Source organism: Canis lupus, chromosome 5, assembly GCF_048164855.1.
Source record: "Canis lupus baileyi chromosome 5, mCanLup2.hap1, whole genome shotgun sequence".
Taxonomy (NCBI): domain Eukaryota; kingdom Metazoa; phylum Chordata; class Mammalia; order Carnivora; family Canidae; genus Canis; species Canis lupus.
Window position 1 is genome coordinate 60,897,624 of NC_132842.1, and position 20,767 is coordinate 60,918,390.

The 20,767-nt window shown below is 45.5% G+C and overlaps 1 protein-coding gene and 1 long non-coding RNA gene across 2 annotated transcripts in view; one reads left to right on the forward strand and one right to left on the reverse strand.

Annotated features, from left to right (window-relative positions):
- The first annotated feature begins 4,234 nt into the window (after window positions 1-4,234).
- LOC140633010 (uncharacterized) overlaps window positions 4,235-20,767 on the forward strand; it is a 35,340-nt gene continuing 18,807 nt past the window's right edge. The window contains exon 1 of the long non-coding RNA XR_012030638.1: window positions 4,235-4,371. This is a non-coding gene — a long non-coding RNA (uncharacterized lncRNA). The remainder of the gene's footprint in view (window positions 4,372-20,767) is intronic.
- Window positions 18,475-18,925, reverse strand: LOC140633009 (large ribosomal subunit protein eL32-like). Its single transcript, XM_072825117.1, has one exon. The coding sequence runs from the start codon at window positions 18,912-18,914 to the stop codon at window positions 18,507-18,509; it is 408 nt and encodes a 135-aa protein (XP_072681218.1). The 5' UTR covers window positions 18,915-18,925; the 3' UTR covers window positions 18,475-18,506.

Genomic DNA, 20,767 nt, shown 5'->3' on the forward strand with positions numbered 1-20,767 from the left:
CTGGATGAGGAAACTAAGGTGCTTACCTTGGATGATGAATTTAGTGGGGGCCAAAAATCATTAATTAAAATAAATAAGGGGCATCTGCGTGGCTCAGTCTGTCCCTCCCTCCCCCTACTCACTGGCTCTGTCTCTCTCTAATATATACATATATTTAAAAAGAATAAATAATATTTTAATGCAATATTTAAAATTTTTTAAGTAATGCAAAAAATCCTCTATGAATGAAATACCAAATATTTTTTAAAGATTTATTTTTTGTTTATTTGAGAGAGAGAGAGTGTGTGTGCACGAATAGGGGGAGGGCAGAGGAAGAGAGAGAATCTCAAGCAGATTCCCCACTGAGTGCAGACCCCAACTTGAGGCTTGATTTCAGGACCCTGAGATCATGATCTGACCAACATCAAGAGTCAGACACTTAACCAACTGAGCCACCGAGGTGCCCCATGCTAGAATTTTTAAATGAAGACATGTAACCCTGTGCTTGTAGGACATGGCCTTATTTGCCTCAACCCAAATCTCACCCTCTCCAAGGCTGTCTTTGCATAAATTTTTGATATTTGCTGATCATGGATTTTTTTGCATTAATTTTGCTTTTTAAAAATATTGCACAGAAATATTATTTATCTTGATTGCTGAGTAATTTTGGTGCCTTCGTAAATTTTGTGCCTCACCTCCCCCTCATCATGGCCCTGGTTTTGAGGTGATAACTCAGCTAGATAGGGGTGGAGGTCTGTGGGGCCAGCACAAATGGGAGAGATCAGTGGAAGCGGGGCACACATGAGAGATGCTGCCAGATTGTGTGAAGGGCGGGAGGAGATGTGCGGGCAGGCCTGCTGCTCACTCCCCCTTCAGAATATTCTGAGGAGGGGGCAAGAGGGGGATGCTGTCAGCAACCCATCTGCGCTGTATGCCTGCCAACCAGGCTTGTGAGCCAAGCGCCCACTTCCCTCAGCAAGGCTGCTGGGGAACCATTTTCTCAGAAAGTAGGAAGTACCTTATGGTTGGACTTGGCCTTGCCTTGGGGTTGATCCCAGGTTGTCCCCAGGAACTGATGGACCCCTATCTGCTTCATTCCAGTCCTACTCTGATACATTCTTGTCCTCAATTACAGCACATGTGAGCCCTGGTCCCAGCTGTGACTTTTTTCATGTGGTCTGTGTGAACCCACCAGCCATAGACCCTGAGACCTCATGGATGTGTGCATCTGCTTGTATCACTGATGTCTCAGATTGTGCCTAGACCATGAACACAATCTCCCTCTGTGGTCCTGTAGGCTGTGGCTGGGAAGCAGACCTTGGGCATCCATATAGAGCCTTGAGTGCATGGACCTTCAAAGGTCATCCCATGATGTAAGGTCAGAGTCAAGTGGGACCTCTGAGTCTCAAGGCCATGCTTGTCAAGATGGTGCAGGTCAGGAGAATGTTGTTTTAGGCTATGAAAAGTAAATAAGAGGGGATAGGGGAAAAGCACTGGCTCAGAAGTCAGAAGGCAGTGCTCTGCCTGCTGGGCTACCTCCTCAGTGTAATCTTAAACAAATTCCTCATTTCTCTGAGCCTCAGTTTCCCTATCTGTCATACTGAGAAATTAGGCTGGAGGAGTCCCGTTGGTTCATATACCTGAGTGTATATTAAGTACTGCATGGGGAGCTCAAAAGGAGAAGAATTTATTGTCCCATTCCTGAGAGTGAATTATTAAGCTGGTGTATTAGCTACTCCCCTGGTGATGCTGTGTAACAAACCAACCCAAATTCAGTCTCAGTGCATTAATGCAGCAGTTATTTATTCTCTTGCTCACAGTCTTGCAGGTCAGCTGCTGCTCAGCTGGGCTAGAATGGGTCCCAGGCTCTAGGCTGCAGATTGAGGACAGTCTCATTCCATATGCCTCTTATCTTCCATGGGCCACTAACCACTAGGTACATGCTCAGGATATGTATTCTGCTCCATGATCACCATGGCACAAGACAATAAGTGAAACTGGGCAAGCAACCTCTTGCTTTTCACTTTACATTTTCAAATGTCCATTGGCCAAAACAGTCATGTGGCTAATCCCCAAATCACAATCCCCAAATCATCTCACCCACTGGAAGCTATGACAAAGATGTGGATATATAACACAGCTACAGGAGAGTGAAGAATTGGGACCCATAATTCACCCTGCCACAGTCGAGGAAGACTAGAATAACCCAGGGATTATGAGAAGGTCCTACACATCAGGGTATGGCCAGTCCACCTCTACATGCTCCTTAGCAAATCTACCTAGTGGCCCTTGGCATCAGTAGCCAGTTCAGACTTTAAAGACACCGAGGTCAGGTGTGGGGTGATGAGACACTTGGAGCCTCCCATATGGGAAACAGCTTCAGCTTGTCAAGGCCATTGCACTGTGTCTTCATTCCTCTGGAAGCCTTTGTATCACTATGCAGAGCCTGGGAATGAAGCCAACATGAAGTGCAAGACTGAGCAGTTATGAGAAACCAGGTCCTGATACATCAGCAGAGCATCTAGATATAGCCTTGCCTGAAACCAGGACCTCTCAGCTACATGAATCAATATATTCCTCTTTTGTCTTAAACCAGTGTTTGAATTGGGTTTTCTGTTCCTTGCAATGGCAAGAGTGGTCTATGCTTAATGCAAGAACTTACCTACCCAGGGGGATCCCATATGACAGAGAGGGTGACAGGCGCTTCCCAGGTACAGTTTGGTATAAAGCCTCACCACTCAAAGTATGATTGTTGGATCAGCAGTGTTAGCATCAATTAGGGGCTTGTTAGAGATGCAGAATCTTGGGCGCCTCCCCAAACCTGCAGAATCAAAATCTTGATTTTAATATTTTTTTAACTAGAACCCCAGGTGATTCATTTGCATGCATATTAAAATTTGGGAAGCATTTGTATGGAGAAGCAGGACAAGCTTCTCCATTTCCCTGGGCTCTCCTTTGTGACTGGGCACAGTTTAGCAATTGACTGGAGATGGGGACCAGAATTCAAATCCTGGCTTTGCTACTTATATGTTGAGGGGCAACAAGCAGGTATGTTTTGAATATCTCTGAGCCTCAGTTTTCTCTTCTGGAGAATAGGATAATAGCTCAAGGCTTTTGAAAGAAGTCAGTGTATTTAACTCACAGAAAGTGCTTGGCACACCACTAGGCAACAAAGAAGAGCTCAAAATGTGTCAGGTATGGTTATTTCCACAACTCTACAGTGGAGCTGATTTATGTTCAACCCACTTAATAACTTTTGATAGATGAACAACAGATGGTAAAACATTTTTGGAATGTATAAATTGATGAAAAAGTAATATTTTTCTAAATCCTAAAAAATAAAAATCACAAGTGTTGTTTAATCTGTATGTGGTTAATAGTTGGTTGGTTTTGACCTTGACCATTGGGCAAGGATATTAGCCAGCTAAAGAGGTAAGGAGAGGTCACCTGGAAGAGGCAGTGCTCTGAGCTAAAAGTCAAAGCAGCAAAAGGGCCTGCATCTTCCAGGGAGAGGGAGCAATTGCACAGAGAGTCTTGGCTGGAGAGAGACCCCCAGAGAGTCCTGGGCAGTAGGCAAGGATGTTGGGCTTCACCCAGCAGGCAATAGGAATGGAGCTAATCATAGTGACAGTGGCTTCTCTGCAGCCCTTTGACCTGCTGGATTACAAGTCTGTTTCTCTAATTTCATGACTTCCTAGTTGCAATCCTCAGAAAGCTCCAAGTAAAGCTCCTTGAGGGCCTGACACAGCCCAGCCCTACTGCAGGGGAACACAGGATCTAGTTGTGGAAAATAGCAAAGGCCATGAAGAGGCCATGCCTCCCAGGCAGCAGGCCTCTTTGATAAACACTGCCTAGCTGCAGACTTGGTTGGCAGCCTAGGCCCTTCTGTTACTGATTTTGTGTGGGGTTGAGAGATGGGCCACCACAGCCCACATGAGACCATGAGCTGAGAGAGGAGTGGGGTAGAAAGATGCCTCCTCAGGGTACTGCCCAGGATCAAGGATGAAATCTGTCACAGTCTTGGAGAGAACCCATGGATCCTCTACTTAAAAGAATCTTGAGTGTCCTCAATTCCATTCTGGTGATCCACCCCAGGGGAGATGGTTTTTGAGATCTGTCAGGGTGGGCAAGTCATAGTATTTAGAATTTTCTAGGTAATCTCAATGCTCACAATCAATCTTTGTGATGAAGACATTGAGAATGAGATGTTGAGAAACTCTCCCAAAGCCAGCCTCAGGGTTGGGGAGACACTGTAGGTAATGAAGAGAATGGACCAGAAGTCAAACAGTGCAGGGTTCTGATGCCCCCTCTTACCAACTGTTTCACTGCTTGCTCTGTGAATTAATGAAAAATCACTTCACTTCTTTGTGCATTCATTTCTTCATCAAAAAAGTAAGCATGAATATGCCCATTGTGCAGGACCGATGTTAAAATTATCCAGGGTAGCACAATTACAGAGTATTGTGCAGTAGATGGGAGGGGGTAAGGAGGTAAAGTTGATTAAGAATTATCTCATTCAGAATCTAATGGTCTGGGGGATTAGAACATGGACAGGGTGGTGAATTCAGGAAAGCCCTCTCTGAGCAGGTGATACTTCAATTGTGGTAAAAAAGGAGGCAGCACTATGGAGAAAGTTTTCATTACGGGAATTCATTTCTTATGATGGGAGAAGCTGGGGTAGTTTACAATGGGAAGGGTGAATTGGAGGGTTAGAGAAAGAGCCAGTAACAGTCCTGAAGCCCCTGCATAGGCAGGGAGGTTGGAGCAGTAGAGCCATTTAAGAAATCAAGCACATCCAGCCAACAAGGTGAGGCCATGAGGGGAGCTCATGGAGTGGGCTCTGGGGTGTTGTTGCCTCTGTGTACCTACCACCTTTCTGGGTCTGCAGCCACACAGCTGGAGGTGGGCCTGGGGTAGCTGTTGGTCAGCAGTTGGGAAGGTAAGCTAGACACAGAGCAGAGGAGAGTCAGGGCAAGCTGCAAGGTCCCAGGTACCTCTGTGTCTGCCCAGAAGCATAAATGACTGCATGATCTTTCAAGAATAATGGCTGATGCTTCACTTCCTTCTTCCAAATCCTGTGCCAATCCCACTTTGGCCAACTCTATCCCAGAATCATGCAATAGGGAGATTCTGGGAGATGTAATTCCACTTATCCAAGTTGATAGTACACTCCTTTTTGATGCTTTTAGACTCGCTACTAAGATGGAGAAAATGTGGAGAGTAGCAAGTTGAGGTGGGTAATATTAGGAGTTCTTTCATGGACATGATTAAATGGAGATGCCTGTTTAAGATGGCCCTCAGTGATCCGTGCATCCTGCTTTTATGCCCTGTGTGATCTCCCCTTAAGGTAGGCTGGATTTAGTGACTCACTTCTAGAAAACAGAATTGGGCAAAGGTGGAGGAATGTCACTTCTGAGATCAGGTTACAAAACGACCATTGCTTCTGCAGTGAGTACTCTTCCTTGTCCTCCTGCAGTTTCTCTGAGACAAGGTAGCTGCCATGTTATGGAGACACTCCCATGGAACAGCCATGCGAGTGAGCTTGGAAGCAGACCCTCCCTCATCACACCTTCTGATGAGAATACAGCCTCAGCTGGCAGCTTGAGAACCTTAGCCAGAGGCACCCAGATAAATGGCATCCAGATTCTTGACTCACAGAAACCATGAGATAATACATGTTTATTGTTTTAAACTGCCACATATGAGGGTGGCTTGTTATATAGTCATAGATAACTATAGACATCCAAAGTGGATATTTATGCTTGAAGCTTGAAGGAGAGGTTAAGCATGGATGTGTTTGTTGGGAATCAATAGTGTTTGATGGCACTTAAAGCCATGGAATTGAATAACATTAAATAGAAACAATAATCAGAGAAGAGCAGAGGTCTGAGGAGTGAGCCTTGGGGCTCCTTACCATTTAACAGTCTCGCAAAGCTGAGAGATTCAGCAAAACAAGCAGATGCCAAGTGGCTAAGGTGGGAGGAGGAAAAGCAGAAGGGTGTGGTGTCGAGAGTCAAGACAACGTCATGTGCCAAGAAGCAGGCGGAGTTCAGTGTTGCTGCAGGTCAGTCAAAGTAAAGACAGAGAAGTGGTCAAAGCCCACATGAATTTGGTTGGTTGCCTGGACAAGGCATTTTGAGTGGTGTGGGAGCCCATGAGGAGGGGCCTGAGGAAGGTGAGGGACATTTTGTGCCTGGCCATGTAGCATGAGACATGACCAAGGAGATAGGGACTCCCCTTCCAGTTCCACTATAACTGTGCTTGCTTCCCTGTGGGGTCTTGGCTTTGGGAGATGGTGGGCAGAAGAAGATAACAGAGGTTGGGCAGAACGGGGGGTGGCTTTGAGGAACAACAGCAAGTTTGGTGGCAGAGCCGGGGAGCTCAGGTACAAGCATTCATTCGTTAAGAGCGTTTTTTTGTATGGCCTGAAGTAGAAAAGTCACTTGACAGACCCTCACTGTGTGCAGAAGCTGCCAGGCAGGAGTGAAATGTCATCCAGTTTGACATTGCCCCAGGAGGTCTGTCCTGTGCTACAGGAGAGTTAGGGAAGGAGGGCCTGGAGCTTGCCATGCGGTAGGGGGGAAGGGAGGGGAAGTGGAGCAGCAAACGAAGACTTCCTGGAAGAAGGGGTCCTGGAGCAGAGGCTTAGAGACTGCTCTTTAAGTCGTTACACTTAAAGATTGTGAAGATTATTCCAGGTCCCTTCTCTTGCCTCTCCTCCAACCTACCTGCTTGCCCTCTTTTTCTGGCTCATACCCCTGCCCCGTTCTCTCTCCTCTCCCTCCTCCTTCCCTGGCCCATGATGAAAGGTTTCGTGGCCTCCCAGCTGATGAATTATGCATGCCCTTCAGCGGGTGTGCCTGGCATCCAATTAGGGCCTTGGCCAGGTTGATAACATAGATTAAAATGTAATTCATTGAGGTTGACATTTAAGCCCCAGTGTGAGTGGCAGGAAAGAGAAGCAGTGCTTCCCCAGAACCTTGTGTTTTGGGTGGGGGATGGGGAGGCTCTCAGCTACCTGCACTTGCTTCTTTTTTTTTTTTAATAATAAATTTATTTTTTATTGGTGTTCAATTTGCCAACATACAGAATAACACCCAGTGCTCATCCCATCAAGTGCCCCCATCAGTGCCCGTCACCCAGTCACCCCCACCCCCCGCCCTCCTCCCCTTCCACCACCCCTAGTTCATTTCCTAGAGTTAGGAGTCTTCATGTTCTGTCTCCCTTTCTGATATTTCCTACCCATTTCTTCTCCCTTCCCTTCTATCCCCTTTCACTATTATTTATATTCCCCAAATGAATGAGACCATATAATGTTTGTCCTTCTCCGATTGACTTATTTCACTCAGCATAATACCCTCCAGGTCCATCCATGTCAAAGCAAATGGTGGGTATTTGTCGTTTCTAATGGCTGAGTAATATTCCATTGTATACATAAACCACATCGTCTTTATCCATTCATCTTTCGATGGACACCGAGGCTCCTTCCACAGTTTGGCTACAGTGGACATCGCTGCTAATAAACATCGGGGTGCAGGTGTCCCGGCGTTTCATTGCATCTGTATCTTTGGGGTAAATCCCCAGCAGTGCAATTGCTGGATCGTAGGGCAGGTCTATTTTTAACTCTTTGAGGAACCTCCACACAGTTTTCCAGAGTGGCTGCACCAGTTCACACTCCCACCAAGAGTGTAAGAGGGTTCCCTTTTCTCCGCATCCTCTCCAACATTTGTGGTTTCCTGCCTTGTTGATTTTCCCCATTCTCACTGGTGTGAGGTGGTATCTCATTGTGGTTTTGATTTGTATTTCCCTGATGGCAAGTGATGCACAGCATTTTCTCATGTGTGTGTTGGCCATGTCTATGTCTTTGTCTGTGAGATTTCTCTTCATGTCTTTTGCCCATATCAAAATCCTAGAGGAGAACACAGGCAACACCCTTTTTGAACTCGGCCACAGTAACTTCTTGCAAGATGCATCCATGAAGGCAAAAGAAACAAAAGCAAAAATGAACTATTGGGACTTCATCAAGATAGGAAGCTTTTGTACAGCAAAGGATACAGTCAACAAAACTAAAAGACAACCTACAGAATGGGAGAAGATATTTGCAAATGACGTATCAGATAAAGGGCTAGTTTCCAAGATCTATAAAGAACTTATTAAACTCAACACCACAGAAACAAACAATCCAATCCTGCACTTGCTTCTTAACCAGAGTCCAGGCAGTCCCTGGGCTGGGCCCTCTGTTGTACCATCTTGCTGGGGAAAGGCACAGGGCAGGCTTTGAGCCAAAATAAGCTTTTTTTTTTTTTTTTTTTTATCTTGGAAATAATTCGAGATTTACAAAAGAGTTGTGATGATAGTACAAAGAGTTCCCATATATCCTTCACTGCATTCTCTCTAATGTTACCACCTTATGTAACCATGGTACAATGATCAGGACGAAGAAATTAATGTGGCTATGATGATACCATTAATGCACTACTGATGTTTCTTCAGGTTTCACTCAGTTTCCCACTAATGTACTTTTTCAGTTCCAAGATCCAGTGCAGGATCCCACAGGGCAATGCAGGCAGGAACAGCAGTCCCTTACCATGTGCCAGCCAGTGGTTCTCAAACTACCGAGTCCAGGGAGTTACCAGAGATTTTGCTTAAAAGGCATCTTCTTGTGGTGCCTGGGTAGCTCAGTGAGTTAAAGCATTTGGTTAAAGCCTTTGGCTCAGGTCACAATCCTGGGATCCTGAGATCAAGCCCCAAGTCAGGCTCCCTGCTCAGTGGGGAGCCTGCTTCTCCCTCTGTCCTTACCCCCAACTCATGCTTGCTCTCTCTAGAGCTCTCTGTCTCTCTCTCTCAAATAAATAAAATTTTAAAAATAAAAAAAATAGAAGGCGGGTTCCTCCCTAGACTTTATGATTCATTAAATCTTGTGGGGAACACTGGCATCTATATTTTTGAACAAGCACCCCAAACTAATGGAGAGTTGCTGATCGTGACCACCACTCCAAGCAAAGTGGGGTTGGTTCCTAGTTCCTTGGGCAACCCAGGTGTCAACCTGCAGATTTCCCTCCTCCCCGGACTCAGCCTTAGGACAGAGCAGGGCTACCCCCACCCAGACCCAAGGGGGAGGAGGGCTAACATACCAGCCAGGGCAAAGCCCCAGGCAAGTCTTATGGGAGAGGAGAAGACTTACCTGCCAGTCTCAGATATACACTTTTTTTTCCCCATTTAATCCACAAAATAACCCCTACAAGTAGATACTATTTTTCTCATTTTATAGATGAGGAAACCAAACAATGGTGATGTTAAGTGTAAGGCTATCAGATGTAGCAAATAAAAATATAGGAGGCCCAGTTACATTTGAACCTCAGATAATGCAATACTGGGGTTATACTTCTATTTTAAAAAAGGCATTGTAGTTCATCTGAAATTCAAATGTAAGTAGGCCTCCTGGATTTTATTTTGCAGCCCTGCTAAGGGATATTCTTTGGTTACAGAGCTGGTTAGCAGGCCTGTGACCTGGATCTGGCTTCGGTGTGTGTACTATGTGGCACCCAATGCTTACCTGCTTAGTGCCCACCTCACCTGTTGGACCACGAGCAATAGAATGTGGGGACCATCTGTTTTTGTCTCTTGCTGTATCTCCAAGGCTTGCCACAGTGTGGCTGTAGGTGGTTAATAAATATTTGTCAGCTACATGAGTGGCTAAATGCATGCACGACTAGAATCTCTGCTCTGTACTAGAGAAAGCTGCAGGTAATGGTGAGTGACAGGAAACTAAACTGGTGAGGTGTCTTGTGGTCAACTTGCTCATAGAAATGAAAGAAGGGCACCTGGGATGCTCAGTAGGTCAAGCATTCGTCTCATGGTTTTGGCTCAGGTCATGATATCGGGGTCGTGGGATCAAGCCCCACAATCGGGCTCTGTACTCAATGTGGAGTGCCTCTCCCTCTGCCCCTCTCCCTGTTCTCTCTCTCTCTCTCTCTCTAAAATGAAGGAATACAATCTTAAAAAACAAAAAGAAACACAGGAGGAGGTAGAGGGTCCAAGGCCTCATGCCCTCACCTGGAACCCCCGCCCTCGTACCCTGAGCGAGGACAAAGAGCCAGCTCTTTTCATCTCAAGCTCTCAGGGTCTTTGCTTTCCCAACCGGGAAATGAGATTGGGTCCCTTCCAGCTCTAGGCTTCTGTGATTCTATGATTTTTGCTTCCTAACCCCACCCTCTTGTGTAGATAAAAAAAAATATGGCCAAATAAGAGGATGTGCTGCCGACTATATTTAATTCCCAGCTCATTATTTCTTAGCTCTTCTCTTCTTCCTCTCCTTCCTCCTCCTCCATGACAATTTTCTAAGCACCCCGTGGTGCCTGGCCCTGGGTTCTTTTCCTCGAATGCTCCCTTCTACCCTGTCAGACGAAATCAGAAGCTCAGAGAGACCCAGCACAGCACAGTTCCTCACATTCAAGGAAGACATTGGGAGCGCATTGTATCTTTTAAAATAGACCCGTTGTCGTCGGAATGTATTTTTAGCTGTGGAAGAGATTGGCATGCTCTCAGTGCCACCATCTGCCAAAGGCTGTTGCTAGGCAACTGACACTGACGACAGCAAGGGGATGACTTCATGGAGGATCTGGGGACCCTGGTGGCCACATCCATCTCCACTGTCTAATTCCTGTGTGCGAACAGCCAGGCCCAAGGGAATAACCGCTCCTTGCCTTCTGGGAGAGGCCAGGGAGCTATTTCAAGGCCTATGGGCTGAGCACAGGGGATGCTGTATGGGTAACAAGAGACATCGGGCCATCACTGCCACCTTGAATTGGTAGATTTTCTATTTAGAAACTTAGATGCTATTGTGATGTAGAGCTGGGCTCTGGTCTCAGTGAGTCCAGGGGAACACATATCCCTCTTCCCAGCAGCCCTGTAGGCACTAGTCTGAGTCAGAACAGGAACTGTTTGGAGGTTGTCAGCCCAGAGTAGGATCCATGGATGAAGGAGCCAACTGGTGGCCAGAAGCCCCAGGTTTTTGCTCTCTGGGGAATTTGGGATGAGTCCCTGCCCTTCTCTGGCCAGTTTTGTTACCTTCAAAGTAAGGATACTGAACCAGATTACAATTCACGTACAGGGATTAAAAAGCAGAACAACCACAGAGTAGAAAAACCTACGAGCCAGATGTGGGTTCAGAACCCGACTTTGCCCCTTCCAGCTCACGTGTGACTTAGCTAAGATGCCAGACTTCTCAGTCTCGTCTCAATCTGTGAACTAGAGCAGTAACAGTCTCATTCTGCATTGTGGGCATTCATGGACACTGTGCCACGGGGCACCTTCAGTCTGGAGCCCAGCAAATGGGTAGGGAGATTCCATTTTGCAGCAGAGCCTGTAAAGCATCTGCTGCAATAATTTCCCCTCATCTGTGTTAATACTTCATGCATGCTGGGCACACTTCCAGCCTCCCTTGCAGCTAAGTTCTCCACAAGGACATGTGAAAGCAAAGGATGGCTTCAATTTCTGCCTCTGCTCCCTTAGAAGATGTCCTGTCTCCTTTCCTTTCTGGAAGCCAGGGCATGGATAGGCTCATAACACCACTTTGACCCTGCAGAGCAGGATGATCTGCTTGGGGGTAGAGGAGCAGGGCAGAGCACCAAAATGAAAGGAACCTGGGTCCCCGTTCTAAGAAGAGGACTGAGTACATATGGCTTGCTGGGGGGAGGACAAGAGTGCTGGCAGGTGAGTGGGGAAGTGACCAAAGGAAGGGAAAGCGGTCAATAAAGGCCAGCCGCCACAGTGGTTGGGGTGGGGGGGGTGCTTAATTCCATGGGGGAAACTGTAGAATAGAACAGAGCATGACCTTCAGAGCTAGCCGAGGGGAGAGAACTGGGCGGTGCATACCCCACACCCATGGGTCCCTGGGGACCATGGATTCCCAGGCACGTCCAGTCTTCCATGTGCTCGTGGGCTGAGTGAAATGTCGGCAGCCCAGGGGCAGGCCTCTGCCAGAGGTGCAAGTGCTGGCTGTAGAAGCCAGGCTGGTGGGCACGCGCATGGTGACGAGATCTGAGCGGATGTGCACACGGCAGCAGCAGCAGCCATGGTTCTGCACAATGAAATAAACTTCTGTGTTCTCCAGGCCATATATTGAGGATTTTTTTTTTTTTTTTTTTTTTTTTTTTTTGCAGCTCAACTTTTACCCTAACCAATCCAATTTCCAAATGCTATGCATATTAGGAAGTTTCGGTTTTATGTAATCTCTCCAAGCTCCTAGACTCCATGCGACATTCGTGGAGGTTACGTCATGGTTGGGAAACAAGGTTAATGCGAAGGAGCAGAAGTGTCTCAACAGAGCATGCATCACATGGCACTGCTGGGGCTTGGAGAGTAAATGACGTAGGCCCTCAGAGAAGGGCAGATGAGTGTGGATCAGCATGGTCGGAGAGGTCTTCTTGGCAGAGGTGAACTGAAGCTGAGCTTTATCTGCCGGAGAGGACTGGGAGAGATGGGGTAGAGGCCATCCTGGCTGAGCCATGGGCAGCTCCCCTGTGAGGTGCGCAGCAAGCAGGCACCTGGCTCACGTCTCGAACGGTGGTCTCAGGCCAGTTGGTGCTGGATTTAGCTGCATTGTGCATTTCAGCAGTGGGCTGCAGGATGCCTCTTAGCTGGAAGTGGCTTGGTGGAGCGAGTCCAGCCAAGGGCACATTGCCCTTGTTCCCTGTGTCCTAAGGTGGGGACGCTGGTGCCCCTCATGGCACCCTTGGTGTCACTAATGTCCAAGTGGCATGTTGGTTCCCTGAGGCCTAGCAACGAGGAAGCAGGGGTGAGTGTCCTGTGGTGCACTGGGGCTGGATGACCAGCCTGGGCTGGCACTCATGTTGGCAGTGTGTCCAACAGTCTCAACATCGTGTGAACACTCAGTCTCAGAAGGCAGAGCTGGGGGTACCTTGGAGGTCATCTGGTCTAGCCTCCTCATTTTAAGGATGATGACACTGAATCCAGGGAAGTTAATGAACTCCCAAGGTCATCAGAGGAACCTGAATCCAGATTTCTTCACTCTCTGGCAGGCAGCTGCAGCTGACATAGAAATAGGCTGGGCTGCAGGCCTCACATCTGCTACCAGCCACCTGAGGCCATTTGCTCCACCTTTAGGTCCCTTTTATTTATTCATGGACGCTCAGAACTAGAACAGAACTCAAGAGATTATCACATCGGTTCCTCTGGCTCCAGGCACATGTGCATCCTCAGTCCACAGCTGCTGGCTTGAGGTTGCCTTTCCCTGTCCTTTGGATACCCACAGCTCTTCTCTGCCACCTCTACCACACCGGTCTGCCAGTTCCTCCTGGTATCTAACTGCAGTCATTCCTGCTTTACTTTTGGTTTTATTTTAACCTCTAGGCATGGGTTGGTTTTGGTGATGACTGTGAGGAGTGGGTTAAAATCATTACATCTACATCACCTTCATTCTCTATATTATTTCCCCAGCCCTCCACACCTACTCCCATGGATTGAAGACAAATAGGAAAGATTGGGACTCCTTGGGCCCCAGTCATCCCCAAGACTGGGAGGAAGGGCGGAGGGCAGTGTCCCTGAGAGGCGACTGAGCTGTAAAGCTTTGACCCAAACCCAGGTAACTGAAAATCACCCTTGCCAGCTTGTCCAAAATCCCACCACTCTCCATAACTCATGTCTGTAAATATGGAACATTTTTGCCCCTATCCTAGATTCCCTTTGTGTTTTGTTTTCTTTGAGAAAATACTAGCAGCTTTCTTTGTTCTCTTTGGGAAATACGTGTGGAATGGAGAGAAAGGAAGAATGGGTATAGCCTTCAGCACAGAGGGGAATGTGGAGGGGGTCCCTCTGTAGCTAGGGCTAATTCCCTGTGCCCAGTGCAGGCGGGGAAGTAGAGAGGACTCCGTGGGGGCACCCTGTCTCTGGAGAATCAGACCTACAGTTCAAGGTACTTATGACAAATACGAGACGTAAGATGGACTAAACTGGGTGGGGGAGAGGTTGGGGCCCATCTGAATATCCTAGAACCAAGTAAAGAAAGCTCAGTGTGGACTATAGGAATTAAAGAGGGTGTTATGAACAAGAAATGTTAGTGGGATGCTGACCCATTTGACAGGATGAGCCAAAAAACAGGATGAGAAGCTCAAGTGCTCAGGGGGAGGAGTGAAGAAAGCAGAGGCTTCGTGCTGCAAAGGAGTAGGGACCAGAGCAGGAGAGTTAAGCTAATTCCAGGGGTGCATGGGGGGCTGCTGAGGGAGGGAGCAAATTAGCAAAGAACCAGGCAGGGCAGGGGAAGGATGGTTATCCAATGCCAAGGCCAGACAGGAGGTCATTTGGTCAGCACCAGACCTGTGATGGCCTAGGAAGACTTCATGTGATGGGAATATTCATATCCATGTCTCAGGAGCTTTCTGGGGTGAGTGGAGATGGAGGGACCCAGTGAGTGGGGCAGTAGGAAGGAAGATGGACAGTTCCTTGTGGATTGTGATGTGTCTCAAATCCCAGCAGGCCTGGAGATGTCCTCACAAGTCCCACACAGCAGGTACATGAGGGGCAGTGACAGGGGCTGGATGGCAAGAGGGCCTTGTCCTGCCAGGTTGGGCTCATCTTTCCTCCCTGCTCTAAGAATCCCTGGGATGATTGAGCTGACCTTGCCATATCCCAGAGGAGTATCTTTGTCAAAGCTATGGGGGCTGCAGCGGGGTGGGGGTGGGGTTCTCTGAGAGTAACAGGTGTGTAATCACTTGGTGCTGAAAGTCTAAAGGTCTTCTGTCTGCTGCACTTTCATTCTGGAACAAGAGAATGAAACTCTCCATTCCTTCCTAAAGCATTTGCAGCTCTCAGTAACTTGACTCTGGCCTCATTTCTCATTACTGTCCCATCATCATCGTCATCACCATCATCATGTTAATAACAAAACTAAAGTTAACTAGATTTTATTGAGTATCTGTATGTGCAAGGAACTCTTTTAAGCATTAAACATATAGCAACATTTAATCTTTATGACAACCCAATGGGCAGGAACTAGTGTCTCCATCTCACAAACCACAAAAGAGGCAACAAAGGCACAGAGAAAGGAACTGGCCCAAGGTCTCTAAGCCAGCATGTGGCAGGACAATGGGTATACCAGACGCTGGAACATTTTTTTTTTTAGATTAAAAAAAATTATTTTTATTTGAAAGAGAGAGCATGAAGTTGGGCGGGGGGCAGAGGGAGATGGAGAAGCAGGCTCCTCACTAAGCAGGGAGCTTGATGACTGGCCTAATCCCAGGACCTGGGGATCATGACCTGAGCCAAAGGCAGATGCTTAACTGACTGAGCCACCCAGGTGCCTGAGCACTGCATCTTCTTGCATACCATGCACACTTATGTCCCCAGCCTTTCCCTCATGCCTGGACTGCCTTTCCACTTCTCGGCTTCTCATCCATTTGATGGACAGCCACACAAAACCTAGCTTGCAAGACCTTAGCTTAAAAGTCACCCCTTCTGGAAAATCTTCCCCAGCCTCCTTTCTCTAAGCTCCCCCAGCACACCCTGATTATAGTGTCGATCACATCATGCTGCTGTTTTTTGTTCATGTTCTTGTTATTTCCCTCAGAGGAAGAAACCACCCATATGTATGTATACACACACACACACACACACACACAGGGCTTGATCTGGGCATGGGAGGAAGAATCATGTTTAAAATAAAATGTATAGATCTTTTGTAACGGGCTAAGGTATTCTGGAGAAAAGGAAAACAGGATATATATATATATATGTGTATATATATATATATATATATATATATATATACACACACATTTGCATTTTGTAAGTAAACGTTTCATTGACATATAAAGGAACTGTATTTTTGTTCAAGTTCATGCCTTCCTTCTCCCTTCCCTGTCCAGGTCTGGTGTGGAACAGGGCTGCAATAAATATTCATTGAATAGAGATGTCTTTCTGCCCCCACTCAGCTCCTTTCCTGACCACCCTGTTCCTGACTCTATGCTGTGTGGGAGAATCCAGACACATCTTGTACAGCTGCAGCTCAGTATGGCCCATGTTGGCTGGGATTCAAGGAGTAATTGCAGACAAATAAGCATTATTACAACCCGCATCAATCAACATCCCTCTCCTCAAATGCTCTCACCAGGAAACAGGGGATCTCAGTAAGATGCTTTCTTGTTTAAGCTGAAGCATTTTTCTGGTGCCGAGGGAGGGTGTGGTACTCAGAGGGTCGCCAAGTACTGACCATCTCTAACTGAGTCTGTAGAACATACTGCCTGTATCATTTGAGATTACAGGCCTGTAGAGGCAGACAGACCTGAATTCAAATCCTGCCAGTCACTGTCTCTCCCTGTGAACTTCATGAGGGGCTTAGCTTCTCTGAGTTTCAGTGTTCTCATAGGTAACATGGAGTCAATAATACTTCTTGGAAATGTGTTGCAATGATTGAATGAGATAGTGCAGTTAAAACATCAGAAGATTTCCCAGGCGATTAATAAATAAAAACTTTCCTTTCCTCCCACTTCTTAATTAATCATTGTATTCTTTGTTCTTTATTGGAGGTATGGTTTTGTAATCACAAGGGTTTTGCAACAGCAGCTAGATGTGAAGTTCCAAACCTATCTACATTTCAAACCTCGCAGAACACAGAATAACCAGCTTAGAGAAGCTTTCCTGGAGCCATAGGGGCTTGATCTGGGCATGGGAGGAAGAATCATGTTTAAAATAAAATGTATAGGGATCCCTGGGTGGCTCAGCGGTTTAGCGCCTGCCTTTGGCCCAGGGCACGATCCTGGAGTCCCGGGATCGAGTCCCGCATCGGGCTACCGGCATGGAGCCTGCCTCTCCCTCCTCCTGTGTCTCTGCCTCTCTCTCTCTCTATGTCTATCATAAATAAATAAATCTTTAAAAAAATAAATAAAATAAAAATAATAAAATAAAATAAAATGTATAGATCTTTTGTAAGGTGCTAAGGTATTCTGGAGAAAAGGAAAACAGGGCATTAGAAGACCTAACCATGAAACTTTCCTCACGTGACACCACCACCTTCGGAACCATCCATGATTTGTCTGCAGAGGAAGTTGCCTGTGCCATGGAGGCCTGGAAGGGCCTGGGAGCACCATGCTGCAGGAAGAAGGACTTGTCCTGGGCCACTGGCTCATCTAGCCACCTGTTTGCCAAAAAAAGTTTCTAAAACTTAACATTCAAGTGGCCAAGTGGCTGTTTACATGGTTGGTGCTCGAGTGTGGTAAAACTCAGCTTCTTTTTGCCAATCTGTTCAACTCAATCTAATAAAATATCCTGATGGTCTCCTTGGTCAAACATAATGGTAAGATTTGGGGATCCAGGAAAGACAACTTGACTTTAGAGTGGTCTGTGGGAAAGTAGGAACTAGAAACATGAGTGCCGACTTCTACCTGCAGGCAAGGGGACACCTGACCTCAGATTTGAAGGAAGAGGGATCTATTGCAATTATTATGTGCTACGTGAATGTTTTCAGTTCACTAGCCAAAAAAACAGATCAAGTAATGGTTAAGAGCAGTCATACCAACCTGGGTTCAGTCCCAAGTCTGTCATTTATTAGCTGTTACTATAGACAAGTCACTGAATTTTTCTGAGCCTCAGCTTCTTTTCTGTATAATGAGGATAGTGATAAAAAGAAAAAAAACAACTCCTACTTGAAATGTTTTTTTGTGAAGATCAATAATGGCCATGCATATAACACACTTAACACAGTGCCTATGTAATCACCCATAGCTGCTGCTGGTGATGGTGGTAGTGATTTTACCCTGAGAAGCTGAGGAATGGAGGACTAGAATCTCAAAGTGAATGTGAGGTTGGTGTGTTACCCGTTTTCTCTTGGCCTTCTGATATTTTTTATGAAGCTCATAAATTCTCTTCCCCCTCTGCCATCAAGAACTGGCTGGCTCTACCTCAATTCAGTTTAGACCTTCCGTCATCCCAGTGCTTCCCTGGCATGTCTAGTGAGAGAGAGAGTCACAGAGAACAAACACAGATTTGATTGTTCACCTGGGCTTTGGCCCCAAATTCCAATGAAGCCACAGTGAGTTGGACTGGATTTTCATCAAGTCTTTCATCTCCACAGAGAAACTAAAGTCCAGAAGGCTTCTGTTCCTCAGTGTTTTATTTACCTCAGTTTCAGCCATTATAAGTTGCTCTCTGGGGTGACCAAGTATTAGTCTGGACTCCTTATTTAGCAGTGCTATGTTGTTCAAATTATCTCGCTATGAGTATAGACTTTCTCAACTTCATTATATTTTTTCTGTCAGTCAACAAGTTGTTTTCTCCCTTATTTTTCTGTCAGGTTATGCTGTATACATTTTGAAGCTTGTTAGTGGATGCCTACAAATTCTTGATTGTAAATTCTTAGTGGATTTTTTTAGTCATAGTGTCCATCCTTATCCTTACTCATATTTTTCAACTTAAATTCCATTTTGTCTGATTTTAGTATTATGAAATATATGTATATATATATGGTAGTTTTATGGTTTTATTAACACAAATATGACATGCACATAAGCTGTCTATTCATTTTCTTCACTACGCAGCCTGGCATTGGGAATGGTGACTCTGATGGCCAGCTGGGCTGCTCTTTCCACAATGGCTTTGCGGTTCTTGGAGGATACATTGCGAGCAATCTTTGCACAATAAGATTTGTTGCACATCAGCAGCACTTCAAGCTCCTTGACGTTGTGGACTAGGAACTTCCAGAAGCCACTGGGCAGCATGTGCTTTGTTTTCTTGTTGCTTCCGTAACCAATGTTGGGCATCAAGATCTGGCCCTTGAATCTTCTGCGTACCCTATTGTCAATGCCTCTGGGTTTCCGCCAGTTGCACTTAATTTTGACATATCGGTCTGACTGGTGCCAGATGAACTTCTTGGTCCTTTTTTTAACGATCTTGGGCCTCACCAGAAGTCTGAGGGCAGCCATGATGCACAGCAATCGATAGCTGCCACCTCCGCAGGCGGTGCCGAGGAAGAGAGGGGCGAAATATATTTTTCTATATTTTCATCTTCAACCCTCTTCTTATTTTATTTCAGGAATGTTTCTTTGTAAACTATGTATAGTAGATTTAAGTTCAACCTGGTGACCTCCAACTTTTAAAAACTGAATGTATTTTACATATAATGGGTAAATTTAAGAGGTACAATGTGTTAATTTGATACATTTATATATTGTTATATGATTGTATTGTAGCAATATGTATGATCTCTGTCATGTTACATAATTATCTTTCCTTTTTAGTGGTTGGGATAATTAAGTTTTAGTCTCTTAGAAAGTTTGATAATTGTACAATATTTTTGTCTCCATTCATTGTACTATGAATTAGATCTCTATAGCTTATTTATTATTCACTGCAAGTTTGTGCCATTAAACAACATCAGTCTTATCTTCCAACCCTTCCAGCTGCTAACAACCACCATTTTGTTTTATGTTTTTTTAAAAAAATATTTTATTTATCTATTGGGAGATAGAGCTAGAAAGAGAATGAGAGAGAGAATGAGCAAGGGGTAGAGGGAGAGGGAGAGGCATACACCTCACTGAGCAGGGAGCCCAAAATGGGGCTCAATCCCAGGACCCTGGGATCATGACCTGAGCTGAAGACAGCTTCTTAACCAACTGAGCCACCTAGGCACCCCTTGCTCTATTTTTTATAAGTTCAACTTTTTTAGATTCCAAAAATAAGTGATTTCATACAATATTTGTCTTTCTCTGATTTAACTCATCTATATAATGTCTCAAGGTCTATCCATGTTGTTGCAAATAGACAAGATATCCTCCTCTCTCATGGCTGAATAATATTCCATTGTAATGTATATGTAGACATATATGTCACTAACATTTTTTTTTTAATTTTTTTTTTATTGGTGTTCAATTTACTAACATACAGAATAACACCCAGTGCCCGTCACCCATTCACTCCCACCCCCCGCCCTCCTCCCCTTCTACCACCCCTAGTTCGTTTCCCAGAGTTAGCATTTTTTAATGACTTCCAACTTTTAATAAGTGAGTTTAAGCCATTTATGTCTATTGTAATTACCAGTATATTTGGTTTTATTTTAATAATCTTGTTATTTCCTACCTTACCTGCTTTTTTTTTCTCCTTTTACTGCCTTTTGTTTGTTAGTATTTTCTTGTTTTTCCTTTTTCCTTCCTCTGTCAATATAAATTCTCTTGTTTCTTGGCTACCTTTTCATGATACTGTTTTGTGAGTTCACATTTTTCATGAGAGCTTTTGTTTTCTTTTTTCTCTCTGTGCTTATCACCCTCTGATCGTGTGTGTGTGTGTGTGTGTGTATTGCTTCCATTCAGTTCTCTTGATCTTCAGATTCAGGCTTTATGTTGGTGTGTGTGTGTGTGTGTGTGTGTGTGAGGTCTTTTTCTATATGAATATTAAAAACTTAAGTGACTGAACCAGTAAATAACTTAGAGAAGTCCATGTTGCCAGGGTTTCTGTGCCTGTCCAGACTCATTTCAGACAACTAGCTTACAATGGGCCACAGTCCTAGGCAGGAAGAACAGCTTTCCCTAGCTCAGATACAGGATTGGGAGCCTGGCTGTGGCCTCCTACCTTGCATGAAGAGTTCCTTATCCCTCTTAGTCTTCAGGATTTGAACTTGCTGCTTGTTTCAGGTCTGGGAGTAGAGCAGGTCTGCATAACTTTATTATCTCTCTCTCTCTCTCTGCATATCTTTAAAATAGGTCCAGCCTAGTGATCTATATTCAAAGGGGTCTTGTTTAAGACTGATGACTAGAACGAGTAAAATGGCTTCTCCCAGACT

Coding starts and splice junctions, on each gene's coding strand:
- LOC140633009 (XM_072825117.1), bottom strand. CDS start 18,914: ATGGCTGCCCTCAGACTTCTGGTGAGGCCCAAGATCGTTAAAAAAAGG.